Source organism: Passer montanus, unplaced genomic scaffold (genome assembly GCF_014805655.1).
Source record: "Passer montanus isolate IOZ18808 unplaced genomic scaffold, ASM1480565v1 scaffold147, whole genome shotgun sequence".
In the NCBI taxonomy this organism is placed as follows: Eukaryota; Metazoa; Chordata; class Aves; order Passeriformes; family Passeridae; genus Passer; species Passer montanus.
The window spans coordinates 67279-91889 of NW_024361718.1; the positions used below are offsets into that span (position 1 = coordinate 67279).

General features: G+C 51.9%; 1 protein-coding gene across 1 annotated transcript; it reads right to left on the bottom strand.

Moving 5' to 3' along the window:
- Positions 1–1141: 1141 nt before the first annotated feature.
- Positions 1142–24406, bottom strand: COL6A1 (collagen type VI alpha 1 chain). The gene is made up of 35 exons (XM_039700959.1): positions 24130–24406; positions 23258–23387; positions 21419–21619; positions 20982–21141; positions 20724–20846; positions 20612–20632; positions 20429–20449; positions 20287–20331; positions 19948–20001; positions 19152–19196; positions 19021–19047; positions 18698–18724; positions 18558–18602; positions 18268–18321; positions 17701–17763; positions 17149–17211; positions 16933–16986; positions 16816–16851; positions 16597–16659; positions 14679–14741; positions 11439–11501; positions 10656–10718; positions 10493–10543; positions 10373–10408; positions 9769–9831; positions 8694–8759; positions 8187–8222; positions 8059–8095; positions 7301–7309; positions 6352–6485; positions 5158–5267; positions 4703–4886; positions 4328–4502; positions 3977–4006; positions 1142–3192 (listed from the first exon to the last, which is right to left on the bottom strand). The coding sequence occupies exons 1-35, from the start codon at positions 24236–24238 to the stop codon at positions 2582–2584; spliced, it is 3072 nt and encodes a 1023-aa protein (XP_039556893.1). The 5' UTR covers positions 24239–24406; the 3' UTR covers positions 1142–2581.
- Between the last annotated feature and the right edge of the window lie 205 nt (positions 24407–24611).

The window sequence follows — 24611 nt, forward strand, 5'->3', positions numbered from 1 at the left end:
CCAGCATATCGGGGCCAGCTTTGTCCCAGACACCTGACAGGGTTTTTGTAGTCCTACCTGAGCAGTGCACAACAGTGGGGAGAGACAAGGCAACACTTTTAAACACAAAGTGCTGGGCACTTGTGAAAAATTCCTGCTGGTCCCTGTCTCCTTGGAAAGCCAGCTTGCCACCCGGTTCTGGTTAAAACTGATTCTTCTGGGCAAATTAGAATTTAAAGGGAACATTTAGATTTTTCTCTGAATCACATGGTGAAATGATGGGGAAAACTGACAAACACTCCAGAACTGAGGCTCAGAATCTGACATTTTTCACTGGTTTGGGATCTTCTTTTCCTTTCTGCAGAGGGAAAATGCTAGGGCAGGGTTAGGAGTGGAGGAGGAAAATGAACAGAAACAGGAAAGATCCCTCCTGCCACCAACCTTTTTTAGCAAAAAGCTCTAAACCAGCCCAAAGACAAGGAGGTCTTTCCCCAGGTGCCTTTTGCATCCCTGCATTGAATATGGCCCAGGTGGGATGTGAGCAGGAACATACAGCAGGGGATGGGCAGAAGCCCCATTTTCCCACCCCTTTCTGCTGGCAGTTGCCCATCCTATGGGCTGGACATAGGATGGGCAACTGCCAGCAGAAACAAAAGTGTAGCCACAAATGTGTAGCCTAAGGGCTTGTTCCTGTCATGTTCCTCCATGCCTGACTCATGCCAAGGACTGTGGCAAACCATTAATAGGTACTTCTTGAGCTGTAACAAAACCTGCCTTTCTTAGGGCAAATGTGAAGGCATTTTTTCCTGACTTCCCCTGGAGAGGAGAGTGGGAGATCTGACACAAACAGCTGCCACCCGCAGAGCCACCTCACAGCTGCTCCTCAGACTTTCCAGCTGTGAGTGAGGTGTCCCCAGCTCCAGGAAGCCCAACAAGCATCTCCACAGACATGGAGGCAGCATGACTAAGAGGAGCACATGAGACCATGTCCTGTTGAATGTCCCCACTGCCTGGGGAACAAGTCACTTTGCAGGAATCCACAGTGAAAAGCTGTGACAAGCCCTGGGACACAGAGGTGTGAGGTCCCCAAGGACCTTTTAGAGATCTCTTAGCATGTAAAATCAAGATCTGGGAGGGAGAAAGTCAGACAAACACCCAAAGAGACTGTGGAAAACAATTTATTTGACAAATTTCCAAAGTGGACAATTTTAGTAAGACACAGGCATAAAATAAACCTAACTGGTACAATGGAGTTTTGGATACAAAGTAAAGAGTTTAGGGTGCCAATACCTGGCAGTCGCTGTTGATTTCTCTGAAGTGCATGAATTCATAGCAAGAGCACCAGTGGAAGCGCTGAAACAAAATCTCACCCAGCCAAACCACATTTTCAGTGTGGTCCAGAAACAGCTGTGTAAACACCAAGGACCCACATCACCCACATAAGTGATAGCACCTTTGTCAATATATCTTAGAGTGTGAGTCAGAGACCCTGGGAGATGATGACAGCCTTTCACTTGACTTCTCTGGACTGAGGATGAGGCCTTAATTCAATATATAGTGCAGTTAGTGGGTTTCCCTAGGGCCCAGGTGCCTAACTCCTTGGTGGTCATATAGAAACAGTACTCCAAGAGAGCTCACTGGAAATAAGTCAGCTTGCTCTTTTAAAATAATTAAAAAAAAATCAAAAAATTAAAAAAAAAATCCCACTAACTGGGCTCAGAGAGATTTTCCAGAATGGAGCTTGAACCATAAAACAAGTTATCAGGTTATTCATGAGGTTCTTGGTTTCACTGTAGGACCATGAGATCAGTAAGTGAAGGTGTGCAGTTATGTTGCTTCTTTTAAGGGTTTCCCCCCTCCCCAAAGGCTGCTGCCCATCTTTCCTTTAGTTGGTGTCCATCCTCTCTGCCCTGAATGGGAGCATCAGTTCCAAGGGATGCTCCACCACCCACCTCTACCCCAGCCCTGGGAAGTGAGTGTCCCATCCCCTGGCTCTGGAGGCCAGAGATGCTTGCACACAGCTTGGGTAGTGCCATCCAGCCCTCCCTCCTCCCCAGGCATGGGAGATACGAACCAAACTTGCCAGCTGTGACAATGATCCTCTCTCAAAGCTTACTGAAGTGTGAATATTTCACTTGAAGCACAGCATTAGGTTAGGATCATGATGAGCTGGGCAAGTGCTCAACTGATGTGTGAAAGAGAGAAGGAAATGGAAAAAAAAAGTAGCTAAAAAGAGCATAATCAGCCTTAAGAGACCAGGCTGGATTGTAGTGGTACAAAAGCCCTCATCCTGATTCTTGGCAAAAACACAGTGGGATGAGGTTGGTATTTGTGTTCTGATGGCTTATTGCTAGGTGTGCTTGAGTTTTCCTGCTGTGGGGAGGGAGGGAGGGCAGTCATAGGCAGTGAGGGAATTTGAGGCTAACAGAGTAGAGACACAGGTGATGAAGCAGAGAGAGAAGGGAGGGGACTATGTACAGCCAGGCTGTGGCACTATGTTATCTGCATAGATGTAAATTCCTCAGGTTGGTCAAGAATACCATTACAATTTTTAAGGTGAGACAGAAACAGCTATGGCCTTGGCAGAAACCCACCCAGATGCTCAGTCAACAGCTATCTTCCTGGACACAGTTTGGTAGAAGACACCACGCAGCAGAGAGGTGTAGTCAGGCACACGGAAAAGATGCCGCTCCCCGTAGGCCACATCGTAATCTGCACTCTTCCCCGTGACCAGGACACGGATGTTGGGCTCATTGGCTTGGCTTCCCACTGCCAGCACGTAGATCTCAATGTCAGCCTTCTGTGCGTCCTGCACAGCCCTCTCAATGGCCCTGGCGGTGATCCCTTGGGAGTGTCCATCAGAAAACACCAGCACCCTCTTCTTGGCCGCGGTGCGGGCAGAGCGCCGGTACAGCTCTGTGATGAACTGCAGAGCGGAGTTCACGTCCGTGGCTTCATTCATGAACTCCATGTTGTCAATGGCCTTGGCAATGACCGTGTAGTTGTACAAGAACTGAGCTTCCACTTTCTGCTGGTTCCGGCCGCTGTACTGCACCACCGAGATGCGCACAGAGTCGTCAGTGGGCTTGCTGGCGTCCAGGAACCGCCCTGCCAGCCGCTTCACAAACTTCTTGGTGGTCTCAAAGTTCTTGCTCCCCACGCTGGTGGAGCTGTCCACCAGCAGAGTGATGTCTGCTGGCCCGGTGAAGGTGACTGCAAGGGGAAAGGTCCAGGGCTTGTTACACTTTGGCTCTTTCATGGAAAGCCGATAAAGTCACTGGTTTGTCTCACAGGTTTCCTGCCTTGTCAGACTCGGGAAATATCCACTCATGCTAGCTTTCTTTCCCCTCCCCCAGTGCTGTCCTACACTTGTCCTTTTACCCATCCATTTCTTATTTTATTTGGTTTAGGATAGGCTGTAGATGTTTATTTGTCTGAGTCTAGTCTAGTGACTCTTGTTTAAACACAGTGGCTCTCCTTGCGTGTCTGGGGAACCACTTCATCCTCCTTACTTCCCTTCTTTCCATGGAAATTCTGAGGACTGATTACGTTTCTGACTTGGAGGTGTACTTCATTAAACCCTCTCTGTTCTCACTTTTCAATATTTCTGAAATATTGAAAAGTGATATCTCAGGGATATTTCTCCAATATCCCTGCCACGGAACTGATTTTGCTCATGCTTCCACCACTAGATAGTGGAAACAGGTAATGAGGTCAGTTGCTAAAACCTGGGAGGGTTGTGAACTTTCACAGCCTCCTCTCTAGGTTTGAGATGCCAGAGAAGCAACCACCTACTCTTTTCCCCAGCTGCTTTGGGCTGGTGTGTGCGTGTGTGAGAGACCCTGAGAGTGTCTAACAGATCTTGCTCATCTCTCCAGACCAGGAGCATCCCCACTGCAAGAGGTGCCCAAGCCCTGCATTTCCACAAACAAAAGCTCCACTTCCCCCATCACACCACCCACAGCCCTTCAGCATGGCATGAGGAGTCAATACTCACTTGGGCAGGTGTAGTCAGGACATTTTTTCTCTGTTAAGAATATAAGAGAGATTAATGTCACCAGCTGGCCCAGGAAAACCACTTGTCCCACAGAGGCACAGAAGGGACAGAAGTTTACCTGCAGAAGGTGAACACCCACCTTTGCCACCTGTGCAAAGGCTATGAACAAGCATGAAAAATGGTGTGGACAGACATGTCCTGCAGCAGGTGAGGATGCGGACCTGACAAAGTATTCTGAGACATGAGATACCCTTGTCCCTGCTTAAGAGCATGACTGGGGGGACACAAGGGAGGGCATCCTGCATCCCTCGTCACCTTTCCCATTGCCTCCAGCCACCGCCTTTCATTCACCTTGGCAGATGTATGAGGTGATGTTCTGCAAGAAGGTGTCATCCAGGAGCTCGGCATAGTTGTCTCTTTGAATGGACAGTCCTGGCCTGGTTGGTCTGCTTAAACAAGCAATGTCATTCAGGTGATCTGGATTTGGAGGGTTCCGGAAAATGTCACCGATCCCAAGGGAAACCACCTGCGGGGAAGTTCGAGTCCATCACTGGATGCATTCATCATCTAATGCATTCACAACTGTGTATACCTGCCACTTTGTGAAAGTGCTTCTAGTGGCACCTGTGCCCCTGCCTTAGCCTTGTGTAGCAAGGACATGGAGACGCCCAAAGAGCCTCCACTGTGCCGCACAGCTGCCGCACGGCAGGTGTCCCATGCCCTTACCGGGGTGACATCGCACAGGGAGTTGAGCGGGGTGGGGTCCCGCAGGGTGTCGGAGCGCCCATCTGTGATGACGATGGCCACACGCTTGTCGGATGTGAACCTCCGCAGCAGGTTGTCCTTGGTGAACTGCAGGGCCTCCCCAGTGTAGGTGCCCCCAGCGATCCACTGCAGGTTCTTGACTGCCCTGCAAGGACAGACACCAGTGAGCCTGCCAGCCCTGCCCATGGGTACTGGAGGAGCAAGAACAGAGCTTGTGACCAGGGAGACAACCCTGCATGGGGATTTGGGTGGAAAACTGGCATGCTTCTTAGTTTAGCCTTAGAACCACTTAGGATGCCACCAACCACTACCTTCCACTAAAGGACATCTAGATCATTGCAGCTGCAGGAGCTGCTGGCCTGGATATGGAGGATGGGGGGTAAGTAGGTTCCCCTGGCCAGACCCCACAGACTCACTGCTTGAGCGCTCCGATGTTGTCGATGTTGGCATCCCCCATGGCCACCAGCTCCTGTGTGTTGTCATGGCTGTACTGCACAACACCAACACGGGACTCCCCAGCTTCAAACTGTGGGACACATCAGAAACCACTTAGGGGCAGATACCTCAGGGGAATCCAGAAGCTCAGAATCCTGCTGATGGTTTCTCCTGAATGCCTTCATGGCAGGCTCTGATGTTTCTCTTCTGCCTTATTTTGGCCAGTCAGAGCCCCATCAGGAGTGGATGCACATTGGGACCAGTTTGGCGAGACAGTAAGTAAAAAGGAGACTCAAACCTAGATCTCACAGCTCACTGATCTCAACAGCAGCCACTGGACTGTCAGGTATATGGTGTAATTCTTGGGATTGTTCTGTGTGAAGAGTCAGGAGCTGGATTCGATCCTTGGGTCCCCTTCAACTCAGGAGATTCTATGGTTGCATGAGAAGATATCTTTTCAAGACTCCTGGTTTTCTTCCAACACAGTGGTTTTGCTACCCAGGTCTACCTTTTCTGTTTATTACTGGCTCTTTGCCAACCAAAAACCCCATGTATGCCCACCACGCTAGTATTCAACAGCAGATTATGTGCTGTAAATGTGGCTGGTTATACCTTCAGGAAGGTCTGGATTCCCAACAGCCCTTCAAATCACAGAGGCAAATAAAACATGCAGCAGGTTACCAGAGGGGAGCTAGGAAGGAGAGCAAGCATTTGTGTCCCTCTTCAGACTGAAAGACTCACTATGGGGACAGTATTGCTGGGTTTGGGCTGCAAGGGTAATTTTTAGTAGAGTGCTTAACTGGTGACCTAAATCCAAGTGTGGGAGTTGGACATCAGAAACTTCCAACACACTCCAAACACCTGAAATGCTCATCAGAACAAGGGAGAGACTGAGACACTGGTTGATCAGGCTGTTTGAATGCTCGATGCACCATCTGCTCTGGGACATGGAGGAAACAGAGTCGCTTTGCCCAAAAAGAGTGAAATGTCTATTTTGGGACAATGATCTGCTGTCTAATCTCCATCACTTTATGATTTTGGGAAGATCCACCCCCAGCTTGAAGCCAAGCCTGGTGGAGGCTTTTTGGAGGGAGGGCACCTCCCCATTTTCCTGCTTGCAATGAAAAATAAGTGAGTTCACACAAGGATTTCACAGCACTCAGTGGATATCTCACCTTGACCCGCTCATCCTTGCTCAGGCGGTCGATGACTTTGATGATGAAGTCCTTGGCAATCTGGAAGTTCTGCAGGCCAATGCTCTCTGAGCTGTCCAACACAAACAGGAGGTCGACAGGACCACAGGTGCACTCTGGAGCAAGGCACAGGAACAGAGGGACATGTTTTGTAGGGAAGCATTTCTAAAGGAAGTAGCTGATGCCTCCTGCAGCCCTGCCCAGCTGGGTGCCTATGCCCCAAAACACGATGTAAAACAATGCAGGAGAATAGCTGCATGGGAGACTTGAGAGCCAGTTTACAAATTTTTCTATGTGCATTTGCTCCCTAATAAGACATGTAGCATTTTCAGTCTGTGAGTACCCTCAAACCACCCAGTAATTATTCCATAACTCATTTCCTCATAAGCCTTCTCACTTCTTCCATTCATCCAGCCCAGCAGGACAGAGGTGGCACTGGTGGACAGGAGGAAGCTGACTCAGTTTGCTCCCCTCTTTCTCATAGCTGAAGAACATAATGTGCCCTTGGCTCTCCCTTCAAGGTTTTGGACTGCAAACCCAACCTATCAGGGCAGCATGAGGGAGTAAAGCCCAGCACATTCCTCTGCTGACCAGCACAAGATTTGGAAAGAAGAGGACAGAGCTAGATCCACAGTGTGCCCAGAACAGACATCCCAACTATAAAATGGGAGGAGAAAATCCACCCTGCTGGCACAGGGCACCCTTGACAGCCATTTTCCAGTTGCAGAACCCATCCACATCAGCCTCTAATCTGTGTGGCACTCTCAGAGAGTGCTTCCTGCCCTCCCTTAACTGGCTCATGCCTGGTTTTCCCTCACAGGCTCTCGCTACATCTCCATAGCAGAAGGCAAGGAGCAGGGGAAGGGAGGGGTGCAAGGAAGGAGAAGGACTAGCACATGTTTGCAGAGCAACTTTGCCTAGTAATACTCACCGCAGCAAGCTAGAGGAAAAGGGAGAGAAAGAGACAACATTAAAATGCTTGACAAAAGGATTTTTCACACCCTAATGCAGACTGCAGGTTTGTGTCTCTGCAAACCCTCAGACACATGGCCTGAACAATCCAAGCTCATGGATATTTCTCTCCCAGTTGAAATACCCAGATTCTTTCCCATTTCAGATTGTGATGCCCTGACCTGGAGCACCACACACACACGCAGCTCTGTGTCTGCACATGCTGATTCATTATTATTTAAAAAAAATAACAGCTAAATAAATCACCAGTGTATAGAGCTCACAGTCAGTTCTCCAAGTACCCTGTGTCCTTCCAGCACTTCATTACTGGCCATGGGCCAGAAGTCCTCTGCAGCACATATGTGCTACTTCTCCCCACGGCAGGACACCCCAAACCAGGCCCCCCCTTCCCAGGGGGGATAGACCATGATATTTAGGAAAAAAAAAAAAAACATTGCAAAATGGGCCACTCAAGCATTTTATACAACATTGCTTATGTTTTCCCTGTACAGAACCACAGAAAAACCAGTCTATGCCACATATAAGCGCGACACAGTTTTATGAGCTACTCTATATATGGAGTTGGAGGTGTGTGGATCAAGGGGACTTAATTGTGGTCATGAAAGTGGAGAAATGCCCATGGATGGCATTCCACTGCCTGAGGACAGGGAAAAGTCAGCTGCCTCTTGCTTAGCAAGGCACTGAGCAGGGTGGGAGGAGAGGTACAGGGATACTCACAGCACATCTTCATGATGATGTCCAAGATTTCACATTCCTGAAAACAGAGGAATATAAATGTTTGATTAACAGCAAAAGCAACGCACAGAGCAGGCCAGCAAGCAGCACCCCAATCCTGTCCCACTCACATCTGGTCCTGGAGGCCCCACGGGTCCTGGTGGTCCCTGTCAGACAGAAGCACAGAGGAGTTACAGGAGCAGTCAGTCCTATCTGTGGTGTATTCTAATTATACCTTGCCAAGCAATGCAGAGTTGTGAAAAGCCTCTTGGCTTCCCACTTGCTGGTCCCTGCACTTGGAGAAGGAATATCTGCTTGTTTGAATGATTCTCTGCTGCTGCATGGAGGTGGAAGGAGAAGATCCACTTCCATATGTGCCACGTACACCCAGGTGGGAAGGCAGTGAGGACACACAATGCGTGCTTGGCTTGGTGTTGCTCCCAGAGCACCCAGAGCATGAAGAGATGGAGGGATGGAGGGATGGAGGGATGGATGGATGGATGGATGGATGGATGGATGGATGGATGGATGGATAGATGGATGGATGGATGGATGGAGGGATGGATGGATGGATGGATGGATGGAGGAATGGTGGGATGCATGCCACTGGGGCCAACCCTGCCAGGGTTCTTACTTACCGGGGGACCTTCACGTCCCCTGTGGCCCTTTGCTCCTTTGATGCCACTGGGCCCAGGAGTCAGGTTCTGGAATGAAAACAAAACCAAAACTCATAAATCTGTATGTGTCAGGTGGTAGCACTATCACTGGCTGGGGGTCTGTGTACAAATCACCAATGGGATGGGACTGCTGGGGAATGTGTCTCAAGCTGTTCATTTTCCAGCATCAGTATCATTACATGGTTATGACAATGGGAAGATGCCAGCAGCTCACATCCCAGGCAGCAGACAAAGAAGTCAACGTTACAACTTTAAAAGTTTTTTGACAAATCACACAAAGCAAAAGCATATTGACAGTAGTTCCATCCAACCACTATAAGCACATGTACCTTCGGTTAAACAATGCTTGCTCATTTTGGATACAATACCTACTTGTAAACCTTAAAATACAATGCACAAAGCTCCATTATTAAGCTTAAAACTTCCTAATATCTCACTAGATATACTTACCTGTAGCTAGACAAGTGTTAATACGCAGATCATTGTTCTATTTGCTCTTACTTTTCTACTTCTTTTATAATTTTTCTGCTGACAAATCTTATGGCTACTGCTTAGCTCTAATCACAGTTCTGCCGTCTCTAGGGTCTGCCTTTTGCAGCTTTACCAAAACCCTCTGATTTTAAGGATTCCTACACAGCACCTTTCCCTCCAGATGTCTCATGAGCCCTGCTTCACCACTATAATGTTATCTGAGGTTGCTATACCAAATTAAATGAGGACTTGGAAGGGGCACTGGGGAAATCTCCCTCCATGGAGCAGTGATAAAGCTCAGATCACCAGTGCCATCATCATTAATGCCATCTGGAAGCATACAAAACCTTGCAGAGGTGATGCCCATCTCAGCTTAACAAAGGTTAAGGTTTGCCAGCGTCGGATGCAGAATGAATACCTGGAGGGAGCTCCCATTGCTATCCATCAGTCACTGCTCAGAGGCAAAAGGCTGAAGACTTACAAAGTCTGATGGGCTCTGGCCCATCACTGCACAAGGCTCCTGCACTTTGCTCACAGGAAAAGAGGATTCAGCATGATTACTCACATCATTGCCAGGGTCGCCAGCTTCCCCTTCATCACCTTTAGGTCCAACATAGCCTTTTGTTCCCTGAAAAACAGTATGGATGAGACTGCTGTGTGACTAGCTGTTGCTAGCATGGTAAAGTTGGTGCCGGTGTGTGGTAACCTTGTGAGGTGGCTTGGGACAGGGGTGGAGAGCAGCACACAGGCTCCCAGCACCAGATTTCAGTGCTCTTGGTGAAAACAATGTTTTGGTGGCTTTCACGGCTTTCACTGCTACAGAATCATGGAATCGTTTAGGTTGAAAAAAACCTCCAAGATCGAGTCCAACCACTGACCCAACACAAATCAATCCCTCAGCATAGCATTATCCAGCTCACCTGGGTGACATTCCCAAACTCTGGCTCTGGGACTGCTTCAGAAAGCACCCAGTGCAAGCTGCTGCTCTTGTGTGTTACAGCCACAGCAGGACGCTTCCACTGGAAGCATCCACTGCAGGGAGAGGTGGGCAGAGGGAATAGAGGGTTGCTTCAGGGAGCCCATTCCAATATGCAGCTGACAGAGAAGTTCCAAGTGCCAAACCACCACCAAAGGTAAATCCTGTGTGGCCGAGGAAGCAGCACACTTACATTAATGCCAGGGTTGCCTCTGTCTCCTGGCTGCCCCTGGGAATGGAAAAAAGGAAGTGTGTTAGGTTGGACAAGTAGACATAATGGTATTACAGTTTCAAGGCAGCACAAAAAACTTACTGGGGCACCTGTGAATCCAATTGTGCCATTCCCAGGAGGACCATCCTCCCCCTGGAAAGGAAGGTAGACACAGATGAGATAAAGAAATGCAGACCCCTCAGATAGCATGGCAGCAGGATTCTGTTCTCCTCGGACAGTGTATCTGCCCAGCAGTACTACTCACCCTTTCTCCCATCAGCCCAGGGTCCCCAGGCAGCCCAGGTGCTCCAGGCAATCCCTTTGGGCCCTGGAAGAGGCAGAAGAAGGAGTCTAGCATTGCACAACATCATCTGAGCTGGGAAGACGACTTCTGAGACATCAAGCTACCAACACGAGCCCACCATGGAGGTGTTCTGCTTATACAAGAGCAATGTGAGGATTTAGACTGAATGTCAGAAAGAAGTTCTTTACTCAGAGGCTGGGGAGGCCCTGGCACACGCTGCCCCACTCCTGGAGGTGTTCCAGGCCAGGCTGGATGGGGCTTGGAGCAACCTCGGATAGTGGAAGGTGTTCCTGCCCATGGCAGGGGGGAGGTAACAGGATGAGCTTTAAGGTCTGTCTGAACCCAAACTAGAATTCAAACTAGGATCAAATGTTCTAGGATTTTTATGTAAGCCAACAGCTGTGCTTGGCTTCCATTTGCTCCCCACCCTGGGGATCAAACCAGTTGGCAGATTCAGGTGGCTGCCCCAGACAGCATCTTCCCCAGCTCCGATGATGGGAAGCTCCTGTGGTGTAGCTATAACCTTTCCAAGAAATGACCTGTGGGAGGTGGGGGAAAAGGCAGCTGTGGCCTTAAGGACCCATGGAAACATCTGGATGTGTCTGCCAGGAAGCCAGTACTGCAGCCTGTACCAATAGGTTCAATAGCGTTCCAGTATCCACAGGATTTGGGGAAAGCCCTAACGGGCAGCATCTGCCCTGCATCCCCTCCCTGCAGAAGAAGCAATGATGAAGCAGCACTGACCTCACTGCCGGGGGGGCCATCATCTCCCCTGTAGCCTTTGGGTCCTGGAGGTCCAGGCTCACCCTAGGGAAACACAGAAAACTCTCTCAACGGAGCATTCTCTTGCTGCCACTCCTGCCCTGAAGGGCTAGTTCCTTTGTTTTGTGATTTGATGGGTAGAGGTGCCCACCTGAAAGTTAGCTCCACCTTGGAAAGCCCTAAAATGGACCTCTAGATGTGGGTGAATACTGATGGGGAGGTGCTTCAGGAGCCGTGTCTGGCTTCTTTTTCTCCTTCCTCCCTTAACACCATTTTCTCCGCAAAACCTTGTGGGAGGTAGATCCCTGCTGAGCATGAACCAAACCCAAAAGCTTTCTGGGTTAAGCTGTGACAACACAGGTATAGGCCACACATCATGTGCTTTTAATGGCAGCCAAGGCACTCAAAGCCATCCCTCTCCTTCAGAGCTCACCCCAGTAACAGAGGACCTGGTGGGAAGAGGAGCAGGGAGGACAGGCTGATGCTTTCTGGCATCAAAGCACAGCTGTGTGGCACAGTGGTACCTCATCAGCTGCGACACAGGTGCCCCTGGAGGATGGTCCTTGGTGCAAGCACATCACCCTGAAGGTGACACAAACCTCCATGTGCCTTATGGCTTGGACAAGTCTTGGGTCACAGCCGGGGTGGCTCTGGGGAGTTTCTTTTCTCAGAAGGCTGCAGAGTCCTGGCAGCATGTGCTGGAACAGACCAAAGCTGCCACATTCCATCTGGGCAGCCGCTGCTTGCTCCGCCAGCTGCAGGGCTGGCCAGAGACACCACGAGAGAGGAGAGGAGGCAGGAGGAGGGTTCTTTTCTCTGAGAGTTCCACAGGTGCCCAAGGGACCCCCTCCACCTTCTGCTCAGTCCCCACAGCCCTTTGCAGGGTTTGCTTTCCAGGAGGTGGGATATAATAGTGGACAATGAGTGGGTAGTTATGCTCTGGCATCACATCAAATATTCAGGCAGTATTTTATATGGAGCTGCCTGAGCAGCCAGTCCCCAAGCAATGGAGAGGACGGAGAGATGTAGAGAGCTGGTGCTGAACATCCATACACGCCCTTCCTCCAAGGAAAGGTGTCCTTGTGGGCGCAGAAAACTTAAAATAGCACAGTCCAGAACACTGAACTGCTTTGAGGTATGTGACCTTACTTCTGCACAAAAGCCCAGAAGAGGGAAATCTTGGAAGGAACGACAGGAACTTGTGATCCTTCACACCAGCCAAGGCTGGAGCCATGGCACCCTTGGCTCACACTCCAGTCTCGTCCTCACTGCAGCTGCACAGCGCAAATCCCTCATGGCCTTGGAGGAGTTTATGATGAATGACACAGAATTTGAGGTGAGTAAATGTTGTCCACTACTTCTCTGGGTGCAACAAGCATCTGACAGGAGGGATAGGCACCATAGCCAGGAATAGAGAAGGGCCACCAAACCTGTCCCACAAGGCTCAGGGAAAGAGCGTGCTGGCCTTTAGCTTCCCTCAAATAGAAACAGGATGAAAGGGAGTCACAGGTTAGCGGGAGCACTTTCCCCTTGCCAAGAGAAACACACTCCAAGGTCCAGAGCTTGCAGATAACATGGCTTGAAAAATACTTGTGTTTGCCAAGGTCCCACTCTTACCCAAACCTAATTACACATTTCTTTTTAATTTGGCCTAACACAAGAATTTTTCCTCAGCTCATGGAAAAATCATCCTCACTTTGCAACTATTTTTCAAATCTCCCTGGAGTGGTGGGAGCACTGGGGCAGCCTCTGGCCTGAGGAGGCACTGGAGCTGCTTTTGTAATGCTTCCCTCTCTGACAGAGGTTTGACAGTTCAGTGGTGGGGAGGGAAAACTGGTGGCCCACAGGAAAGACCATTCCTTCTCCTCTTCCTCCCCAACAGGAAAGGCTGGCTGGAAGCATGATCTGTCCCAGCCTGGCTCCCCACCACACTTGCACCAAATTTTTGTCTTCTACATGGTCTTTCTCCTGCCTTGAACCTGGAATGTGCCTCTACCATACAGAGGTAGAGGCAGCTGGGGGTCCAGCCCCAGCCTCCTTTACTGGCACGAGCCTGCAGCACTGATCAGTGGATCATTACATGCACATATCTGAAAAGTTGCTTTCCCACCAGGGCCGCCTCCCAAAAAGACACCTGAGCAAGCTGGATACTGCCAAACTCTCTCTGCACAGTGCAGGTCTGACATGGGGGTCACCCATGCTGGGGACAATACGAATGCAACAGCCCCCCCTTCATGTTCTGCACTCCATATCTTCTCCAAGGGCTCTCTAACACCTGGCCAAGCAGAAAGGAGTTTAAAAGCTGTCTCACATTTGTCTACATGCTGGCCTCCATGCTTCACCTCTTGTGGGAGTCCTGCTCTGCCAGTGTGGGAGTGTTTATCTTGATACATTCCTCTATCTTGGGATCTATTAAAACTCCAATGGTGTGGGTAGAAGGGGAGTTCTCCTACAGAGCCCAGTCCAAGGGTGATGTCAAAGTGTGCTTGCTCAGGTGCAAAGATCTTGTTGGCCATTGCAATCAGTGCTATGGCCATGAAGGAGTGACCCAGCAACACCTCCAGACCTCAAGTTATCAGCTGGGAAGAAGGAGCCTTCAACTGTGCAGGGGATAGAAGCATTCCTCAGGCTGGAGGTCGTCAACCCTGCTCTCCAGCAACCCCGTGCAGTCTGAGATCTGTTTCTTGAGGCACACAAGGCACAAGCAGACCCCAGAGCAGGAGGGTCACACCTTGCAGTCAGCAGACTTGAGGAACACTGGCTCTGGGAGAGGCTGTCTCTGCAGGATGCCAAGAGTGTCAGGGACACCACTGAGGCCACGTCAGGATATCCTCACTGACAGAAGATGTCTCACTGACACCCCTGATTGAAGTGAGCAGCTTCTGGCCCAAGGCCTGAACATTTTGTGTGTGGCTGCATCTTGCACTTGCCAGTTTCCAGTTCTGTCAGATGTGTTAACATCTGTTTCCATGTGATTGGGAAATGGTGTGCAGGTTGTTCTGCCCACAGTCCAGCAGCCAAGTCTCCATTTTTTTTGGCCCTGTTCATATTCTGGGTTCCCATAAAAATCCCTGCCCTTCTTCACCAGCTTTCCTTCCTGGTCTGGAAGATGCTGAGAAGTTGCCCCAGGATGCTGTGGCATCAGTTAAACCTCCCATCCTACTCTCCTTGATGTCCCAACCACTTCCATCTGAGATCCAGAAGGTTGAACCAAGCTCTTACCTGGTCGCCAGGTGGACCGAGGGGTCCTTCCCGCCCTTGGTCACCAGGTGGTCCTGGCTGTCCCTGAAAACACACACAGAGGAGCAGGTGTGAGTGCAAAGGGACCTGTGTGCCATGGGGAGCAGGGGTGCAGCACCCACAGTGGGATGGAAATGCAGTCATCCAAACAGGCAAGGATTTCAGTCAGATTCAGGAATTGAGTAGGGAGCTGTCAGAGATGGAGGAAGGCTAGTGTGGCCACATTGAATCCAAGAAGATAGCCCTAAGAGAAAGGCCTTCTGAAGCTTGCATCTAGGGGACATTTTTCCACCCATTTTGTGCTACAAAAGCAAAAGTGTGGAGAGATTCATCTTTTGCCAATACAGGCCCTGGACCCAAACTAGCCACACTCTGCACCCATGGCTGCTCTTCTAGAGCAGCTCCTGCCCTGGGCAGTCTGCAAGGAAAGGAGCACAGCATCTTTCCTCCAGCCTGCCATCCCTATGGAGCTAAGTGGATTTCCATGGGAATGAGCCACAGACGAAGAGAGACACCCTCACTCCTCACTGACAATGTTCTCCCCTCTCTTTTGTTAACACCCAGAAGCCTGAGCCAAGGCTGTTTGCAGAGAACTGACAGACCAGTAGGGCACAGAAATCCTGAGTCTCGGTGGTTTTGCACCCCAACAGTTCCAGCAGAAGGAAATACCCCATGAATATGGCTCAGCTCCCTTTTACTGAACAGCCTTCCACAAATCCAGCAGAGCTGCATCCCAACAGGGCAGTGTGACTGCCAAACCGAGGCTGGCTCTGCAGCACCTTCCCCATCCAGACACATAGCCAGAAACGAGCAAGTCGGGGAGGCAGAGGAGAGGGGAATTTACGGGAAGCAGTTGAGAAGTTGGTGACCTAAAACTGTTGTTTGCAACCTAGAGGCATCCAGATGCATAAGCCAAACAGCAAATATAAAACCCAATTTCCAAATGGCCCTGAGACGTTTCTGGCAAGGTTACACAGCCTCGTGCTTGGACTCAAAGTTGGAAGGAAGCAGCTCATCGTCTGCTGAACAATTTAACTGCAGGACACTGGCGTGCCTTTGTGTCCTGCACATCTGCCCCGCACACTCCGCGCAGCAGCACCGGTGCTCCCTGAGCAGTAAACAGGAAGGGGGAGGCTGCCAGAAGCCCCCTGCCAGAGCTGCCCCCTCCCCAAGGCAGACCTTTGCCCCCCTCCAAGCTGGTGCTGGGTCCTGGCTGTCCTCGCTGCAGGGGCAGGAAATGAGTGGTGCAATGGTGGATGGGATTATGAGATGCTGCTGTGGAATGTCCTGGCTCCCACCACCCCCACCCGGCACAGAGCACCCCTTGCCCCTCCCTGTGACATGTGGCATGGCTGTCGCTTGCCACATGTTTGTCCTGGCCTGCTGAGGGTTCCTCCTGTCCCTCCCACGCTCACGCTTGATGACTCACCCCAGCAGGCTGGAAACATACTTTCCTAGTGACTCCCACTCAAAAGGGGAGGGAAGAGCATTCCCCCTTCCATCCATACCCACTCATGCTGCCCTGCTGCTGACTGTACCTGTGCCCTCCTGCCTGAGCCACTGGTAGCTCATGCAGCCCCTGAACACCCAGAGGAGGACACCTTGACTCTTTCCTCTTCATTAACTAGTTTTTCAGTTGTGAGGAAGGAATTGACAGTGTTCACTTGCTCTTGCCTTGCTGGGCATGCTCTCCTCTGGATTTTGGCTGTTTGGTGATCACCTGCCAGCATAAAGGGGAAACAGCAGATCCCTTACAAACTGGCAGGTCAACGCACTGAGCTTGCCTGCTGGCCCACAAACTGGTGGAATTAGCCACTGGACACCTATTCCCAGCTGCTGGATTCCAAGCATCACCCCTCTTGCAAGTAGATGTGGAAGGCTGCCCTGAGGGTGTAGTTACCGGCTGTCCTCTCGGCCCACGGTCACCTGGCGAGCCTGGGGGTCCTCTCTCTCCATTGCTGCCCTGCAAAGAGAGGGTGGCATCACAAAATCAAGGCCTGCTCCCAGCAGGGCAAACCCCTCCCTCACTGCCCACCTCTGAGCAGGCTCAGCTCCAGGCCCCATCCTCCTCTTCCAGAGGGTACCAGCCCCTGCCCTGGGCAGAGGTGCTCTCACTTACCCGTTCTCCAGGAGGACCATCCTCACCTAGAGCACCCTGTGGAGAAACAAGAGAGGTGGTCAGGGGGTGGGGATGGCCAGAAAGCATACACAAGGGCATCACATGTAGGGAATTCACCTCGTCACCAGTCTCTCCTGCTGGTCCAGGCTCACCCCGGTTCCCAGGAAGTCCCTGCAAGGCATAGGGATGCAAACAAGAAGTCAGACAGTCCTGGATCAAAGCCCTGCACACTTGGAGAGATCTGGGCAAGCTCTGCTTCAAAGCCCAGACTGTAGCAGGGGTCCTCTCACAGAGAGCAAGAGGATGTTCACACAAGGGTGCTTCTTCACGCACCTTCTCTCCAGGGTTGCCAGGAATCCCCTGTCGTCCAGGCTTTCCGTCATTCCCAGGCTCCCCCTTCACAAGAACACAAGGCACCATCAAGACTGCACCCAGCAGTGGATTTCAGCTCCCACAGCACAGAGGCTGTCAGGAGCCACAGTGCACCCCCAAGCCTCTTTCAGGGTTTTGGTCTCCCCATGCCAACAGATCCCTCCCTACTCCACTCCCAGTGAAAGCCACCTTTTCACAGCATTCCCCTGATATCTTAGGGATGCTTTGTGCCAGGCTGGTGGGCATCTTCAAACCGTGGCCACACTGTGGGTGATGGAGGCCGTCCTCTAGTGAAGGGGCCAGGTTGGACAGGGCTTGGAACAACCTGTTCTAGTAGAATGTTCCACCCCCCATGGCAGGGAATGGAATGAGGTGGACTTTAAGGTCCCTTCCCATCCAAACTGTTCTGATTCTGTGATAGGCTTGCCCCAGTCAGTGCAAGAAATTTCCACTTCTCCCTCCTGCTCCTCCTCAGCATCCCTCCTCTATGTGAGGCTGGGCAGAGCAACTCACCTTTGCTCCCTTGGGTCCAAAAGCACCAGGATCTCCCTTTGGTCCAGGTGGGCCTTGAGCTCCCTGTTAAAATTAAAGGCAGTGTCACTGAAACCTGAACTGGTGACACCATTTGCAGGAAACTGGCCATGGACTGAGCATCTGGCAGGCGGCTCCCAGGTGGGAAAGCCAGAAGGGACATGGCCAGAAGAGACTCCTTCACCATGGAGCTGTGCAAGCAATGCTGCACCCACATTGCTGAAACACTTCTGAAGCTCAGAGGAAAATGACAGCAAAAGGTGGTTTTGGGCTGCTGTAGCTGGACTGCAGTGACACTGGTGCCACCACAAATGTGTCATCCCGGGAGCATGGAAAAAGCAGGGAAACTGGGAAAATGAAATGTCAGGCAGCCCCAGGGCAACTGAGGACAGCTTCCAGACAAGGATGAGGCAGACTGCTGCAGGGTCAGCCCCGAGGTGCCATGCCTGGGATATAAGCATCACACACTTCCAAGCAATTCCCTATTTCCACACACCATCATGGCAGAGCTGTTCATTTGCATGCAAGGAGCACCCACAGGGTACTTACGTCAAATCCAGGTGAGCCTTTGCAGCCAGGTAATCCAGGGTATCCAGCTTCACCCTGTCAGGCAGCCAAAGCAGGGGTTCCCAATGAGTGACACTCATGGAAAGACCCCATCCATCATCCCAGACCCCTGGAAGGGAAATTCCAGCCCCATCCCTGGCTGGCAGATGGATGGCCTTGCAGGGAGGGACTCCACTGCGCCACAGGCTTCATCCCCAGACCCAACAATGGTTTTGGAGGGGCAAAAGCCAGGGTGCTCAGGCCAAGCAAAGTGCCCTGGAGCAGAGATTTACCTTCCTGCCATCAATGCCATCGATTCCACGTCTGCCTTTCTCACCCTGAAACAGAGTACCAGGACCATGAATTGATTCCCAAATTCCCAATGCCTCCCAAACCTCAAACTGAGAAAAATGGTGCAAAAGCAGTGTCTAACCTTGGCTCCTTTGGCTCCTCTTGAGCCCTGCAGAGGGAAGGACAGAGGTGTCAGATGTCTATGCAAAGCAGATCCATCCCCCCACTGCAGTGCAGTCCCCACACCAGCTCAGTCTGAGCATGCAGGCATTCACCACTCCTCTGCACACCACTGGATCCCACTGGATCCTGCTGGATCCCTGCTCCTGGCTCAGGCAGTGCCAGCAGGAGGGGTGGGTGTGCAGGCATATAACACACCCCAACACCACACAGCTGCAGGGCCAGCACAGGATAATCACTCATGGGGGCATAGGGATCTCTCCCAAACATCTCTGCTGTCCTCACCTTTTCTCCTCGGCTTCCTTTGTCACCCTAGAGAGGAAGGGAGAAAGGGAAATGGGAGAATGAGAACACTTGCAGCACAAAGCCTATGGCCCACCTCTGAACCACCTCTGTGAGCCTCTAGCCCCCCATACCTTCATTCCTTGGTAGCCAACAGGTCCCATGTCTCCTGGCCTGCCCTAGGGGACAGAAACACTGTGTTACAGGGGCAGATACAGTCACCACCGCTGGACAGCATCCCTCCAGACTCTTGATATGGGGCTCAGCTGCCATTCTCTCACACAGGAGCCTCTCCCATAACTCTGATCCTTGTTTTCCTGGGCTGGGAGCACGGGATCATTGTGGAGGGCCAAGAGGAGCTGCCTTCACCTCCACCATCTCCAGCTCTTCATTGAGGTGAGGGAAACTGGGTGCTTGGGGACACATCATTTGGGAGGAAAGGGAAGGGCAGAAAACCCTTGGGAAGAAAAAGTGCATGGCATGGGGTTTCCAGTCTGGGAGCACACAAGATTCGTAACTGCATGCTTAGGTGTGTGGAAGAAATGTGCCTCCCAAAAATAAGTGTGCCTAGTAAAATAAAAGAGGGAGGAGGAGAGAAATAGTTTCCTCATGCTCTCAGGTTATTTACCAAAGGTTTCCCTGTAACACTGCTGTGCTTGTTGTGTCAGAGGATGCAAGAGGGAGCCCAGAGTCCACCCCTGGGCTGGCACACATGAGTCAGAGACATGTCCTGCAGGAGGGACAGCTATTTTGGGTGAGGAACAAGGAAGCCTTGTAGCAAGAGGAGGAGCCACCCTACTACACAGCATGCATGACTGCACATCCCATGGAAACAGGGTGATGCTGGTGAGGATGTGTCTGAGAGGTCTGGCCAGAAGCAGCCAAAAAACAGCCCCTATGCAGAGCCACCAGGGCTGGTCCTTCACTTACTGGGTCTCCAGCCTCTCCTTTCTGGCCGGGAAGACCTGGCTTGCCTCGTTCTCCCTGCAGTACAGGAGAGAAACACAGTTAGTTTATCATCCCCAGGAATAGAACGATGACCTGTTGAAAGAAGAGCAGGGAGGATGGGAGCAGAAATGCTCTACACATACAAGGAGCAGATGGTGTTGGCCATATGGGAGCATGGTGTGGGTTCATGCCCCACAGGTGACCTTGGGGGCCTTTTCCAACCTTCTTGGTTCTACTAGAATGATTCCAGGTCTCTGAGCATCCCCAGTGAATCCATCCCACTGTCCCAGTCCCACAGCACAGCCACAACCAGTCCCTCACCTCATGACCAGGGTCTCCAGGAGGTCCAGGGGGCCCTCTGGGAGGCTGCAGGAGAGATGTGTGGGTTAGACCAGCCTGAGGCACTGCCTGAGACCAGAGGGATAAGAGGGAAGGGGACAGGGTTCTCAAAAGCCTGACTCACCTGGCACTCAAAGGAGCAGCACTGTACAGAAGGAAGGAGGAAACAGCATTAGAAGAGGTGGCAGTAGCAGGGTCAGCCTTGGGGGTGCTTCCCAGGCTTATAAGGGGTGTTGGTGGCTGTGCCACCAACACCCCAGCCATGGTGACCCACAGGGGACAGGCTCAGTCACAGGGGCACACTCACCGATTGCTCCGTGTTAAGTTTCTGCAAGACAAGAAAGCAAAGAGAAGGGATTTAAGAGGGACAGGGGAGCCTGGGGAGGGGGCGGGTTGGGGACGGGGTGGGCAGTACTTACAATCATGTCAATGATGGTGTTGATGGTCTCCTCCACATCGATCTCCCGGGTGGGCTTCAGGCTGGTGGCAGTGAAATTGCGGCGGTAGGCGTGATCTGTGGCAATGATGTTCAGCCGCTGGTCCTGGGGGTGGGGAGGGCAGAATGAGACCTGTGGGCACCTGTGCACGCTCTGAGTGCCCCTCCTTTGTCACACTGGGGGTCCCATGGCCCCACTGGGGACCACCTGCCAGAAGCATCCCTGCTGTGTGGTCCCTACCAAGTGGTTGGGGGAGATGGCAACAGAGAACACTTTGATCCCCAGGAGTTTGGCTTCATTGGCAGCATCATCCAGGCCTCCACAGGGCTCCTTGTAACCTTCCAAGGGATGTCCATCAGTCACCACAATCAGGTATTTATTCTCCTTGTGATGGGAACCACTGGAAGGGTTTAAACACAGGATTTAATGTTGAAAGAATTTATCTGGAGAGGTGTGGTTTGGACACCTGGGGACACTCACTCCACACAGTGCCCCAGCCTGTGGTCAGGGTGTGCCTTATCCTAGCAAAGCTGGAGCAACTTGCCATGCTGTGATCTCTTTTCCCAGCCTGGGGACAGCTCTGCACAACGCACAGGGCTGTCCCAACCCAGAAGTTCCCACCCACTAGAGCCACACACCCCCCCCCTGCTGTGCCCGCTGTGGCATCGCTGCCTGACCCGATGAGCAGCTCCTCGATGCCGCGCTTTATGGCGCAGTCGGTGTAGGTGCCCTTCCCGATATAGTTGATAGATGACACACGGTTCTTCAGCTCACTCTGCCCGCTGGGCATCGGCGTGAGGCTCTTGATGAGCACCACCTCGTCGCTGTAGTGCAGCGCTCCCGCGTTCCACACCAGGTTGCGGTCGCAGCGGTAGTACCTGCACGGATGCACCAGGACACAGGGTTCGCTTCACTTGCACCAGCACAGAAAATGCAAATCCTCTGCAGAACAAGGATTTGCCAGGGTTCCCTGCTCTCCTGCAAAGCTGAGACATGCTTCCCATGCAAAGCACAGCACTGGGCCCTGGGGTAGCTTGTCCCGTGGGCGGAAGGGCAAAGCGATGCATTGGGTGGGCGTCTGCAGGGATCAAACAGCTTGGCAAGAGAGGCTTCTGGAAGAGGTGCCAGGGGCTGGAGCTGGGCAGGAGGGGCTGAGCCAGACAGCCAGGGGTGTGTGTGTGTGTGTGTGTGTGTGTGTGTGTGTGTGCAAGGCAGAGGCAATCACTGAAACACCCTGCAAAGAGGTTTCCCCCTGCCAGATGTGTTAAAATCAGAGAGCCTCCCTTGGAAGGATGCTCTGACTTGGGGAAGGATGAGTGTGTGTGTGTTGCAGCCCTGTCCTGTGCACTGACATATCCAGCACTTGTGACTTCCTGGGAAAGAAGCACCACCTGTGCTTTGGCCACTGCCCAAAAAAAGGTCTTTTCAGGATATGGGGACCAATCCCAAAGGGATGTGATTTCTTCTTCAGTAAGCAGGGGCCAGTCCCAAAGGAGTAGTGTTGCACATCTTCCCATCAGGAACTGTCCCAAAGCCACCTGGACCTTGTGCACTGCTGTTCCCTCTATCCCACTGCAGAACTGAGCCCAGGGCCTTGCACAGGGGAGAGTGATGCTACACTGATGGAGGCCTGGCAGGTTGTTCCCAAGCACAAGGCTCCTGGTCACTCAAAGCCTTGTGAGACAACTCTTCTGCCTGGGCAATGGACAGGTGAGCTGCTAACCCCCTCCTAACCCTCCTGAGACAGAGCATTACCCTTCCAGCAGGTGCAGCAGAGGAACATCCCCACAGTGCCCCTCTGGGCACCAGCACACATCTCCTGCTGCACTGAGGAGCTCAGCAAGACCCAAGTGCCTCCAGCACTTGTGGTGCTCCTGTGCATCCATGGATCTTCTGCCTGCAGTCAAGCCCAGCAGCACCTCCTCCGGGATCCAAGAGCTTTGGTGCTCCTGGACATGCCTGGGCATTCCCTTGGGAAAGCCAGGGTCCGACCTTGGTTAGTGGCTGCAGAGGTGTGTGAGGACGAGGCAGATAAAGAGCTGGGGAAAGGGGCATCAAAAGCTGGGGCGCACCAGTGGCAAGGGAGGGTTTGCTCTGCAGCTCACCCTGTGAGTTCTGAGTTTAACCCCAGAGGGGTCCTGCTGCCACCCATGAACCCGGGTGGTTCTGGGCCTGAGCACAGGGACCAGCACGGCTTTGGCACTGCACAATAACCACACAGCCACCCGGAGGTGGTGGGGTTGGGCTGCCATGTCTGCTGCTCCAGCAATTCCTGCCTTTCCTGAGAGTGGGTGCAAGCAGCCCTGCTAAAGCCGCACGGCTGCTGTCAGCACAGACAGAGAAAAAACCGAGCAGCTGAGGATTGGGAGAGGGGGTAGAGGCTCCCATCCCCCTCCCCAGCATCCCTGCTTTTCCTCTTTCCTTCTGTGGACAGACATGCAAGGGGATCTCAGCATCCCACCCAGCAGCAGTCTCCATCCCCAAAGCAGTCTGGATAAACCCCCCAGGGAATGTACCTCTGGGTGAGCTTATCAATGAAACGGTTCGTGAAATCTTTCACTTGGGTAACCAGGTCCCCAAAGGGTTTCACCCTCAGGGCAACACTCTCTGAGGTGTCCAAGACGAAGAACAGGTCCACAGGGCAGTCTGGGAAGAAGCGGAGAGGCAGGAATTGGCCAGCAGTCCTGCTGCACGCCTGCCCCTCCCAGGCTTCCCGCACTGCCCACCCCATTTTCCTCCTAGTAGGCTCCCGGGACATAGGCTAAGGGGAATGCTTTCACATCCTTACCCCCTTGGCATCAAGAACAAGCAAGATTGCTTTTTCAGAAAACATAATTTTGTGGCATTTAACACTTTACTATACTTTCTTCCCGGTTTTCGTTCAAAAGATATCTTTGCAAGACCTATACTACTTTTTATACCAAATAACATGCAGCTGCAGGAACCACTCAAAACCACCACTCACCATTTTAGCAATCAATACAATAAGAAAGTAAAAAATTTCTGACACATCCTGCCAAAAATACAATTTTAAAAAAGAGCAATAACATAAACTTCCCTTTAGAGCCAGCATCCAGCCCAGAATAATTCAGAAAGCTAGAAATAGTTCAGAAAGCCAGGGTATCCACTGTTATCCCCCTCTCCTGCATCCCACTGGACGGGTAACTCCTGACCAGACAGAACCAAGGAAAAAGAGCCAAAATCACAAAAGTGGGTACTTCTTGCAGATCCTCTCTAATCCTACACTGCTGTCCTCAGCAAGCCCAAACGTCCCAACAAATCTGCTGTGTGTCTGCAGCAGAGGCATCTGTCCCAGAGGGAAACAGCAGTCAGGCTTCTCTGCTGATCCAGGGAAGGAAAACCACCCTGGAAAGCATTCCAGGCTTACCTTCTGTGCTTGAGACTTGGGTGATGATTTCTGGGCGCTGAGCACATGAGCCCCCCCACAGGAAGCCGGCCGGGAGCAGCAGAGTGAGCAGAAAGTCTCGCAGGCTCATGTTTCTCGGTTCAGATTACCATCGAGCTGGATCCAAGGAAATAAGCAGGGAAGGAAAACTCAGAAACTGAGCGAGGCCACGGTCCGGAGGCAGGAGTCGCTAAAGATTTTTTTTAACTGTTTTCCCCTTGGTTTCTGTGGGAGGAAGAGAAGGAAGGAGGGTAAGGGTGAGGAGGAGACTTCTCCAGCCTGAGGACGGAGGGAGGGATCAGGAGGTGTCAGCTGTGAGTCAAACTTAGGAAGCATTTCTCCTTACCCTTTTTACAGATGTCGCTGTACTGGCGATGGCAGCCCAGCCTCTGGTGCCTGGGACCCCCACAAGCCTTGCAGGGAGCCCTGGAACAGGCAGTGCCCAGTGTTGGGGCTCAGCCTGC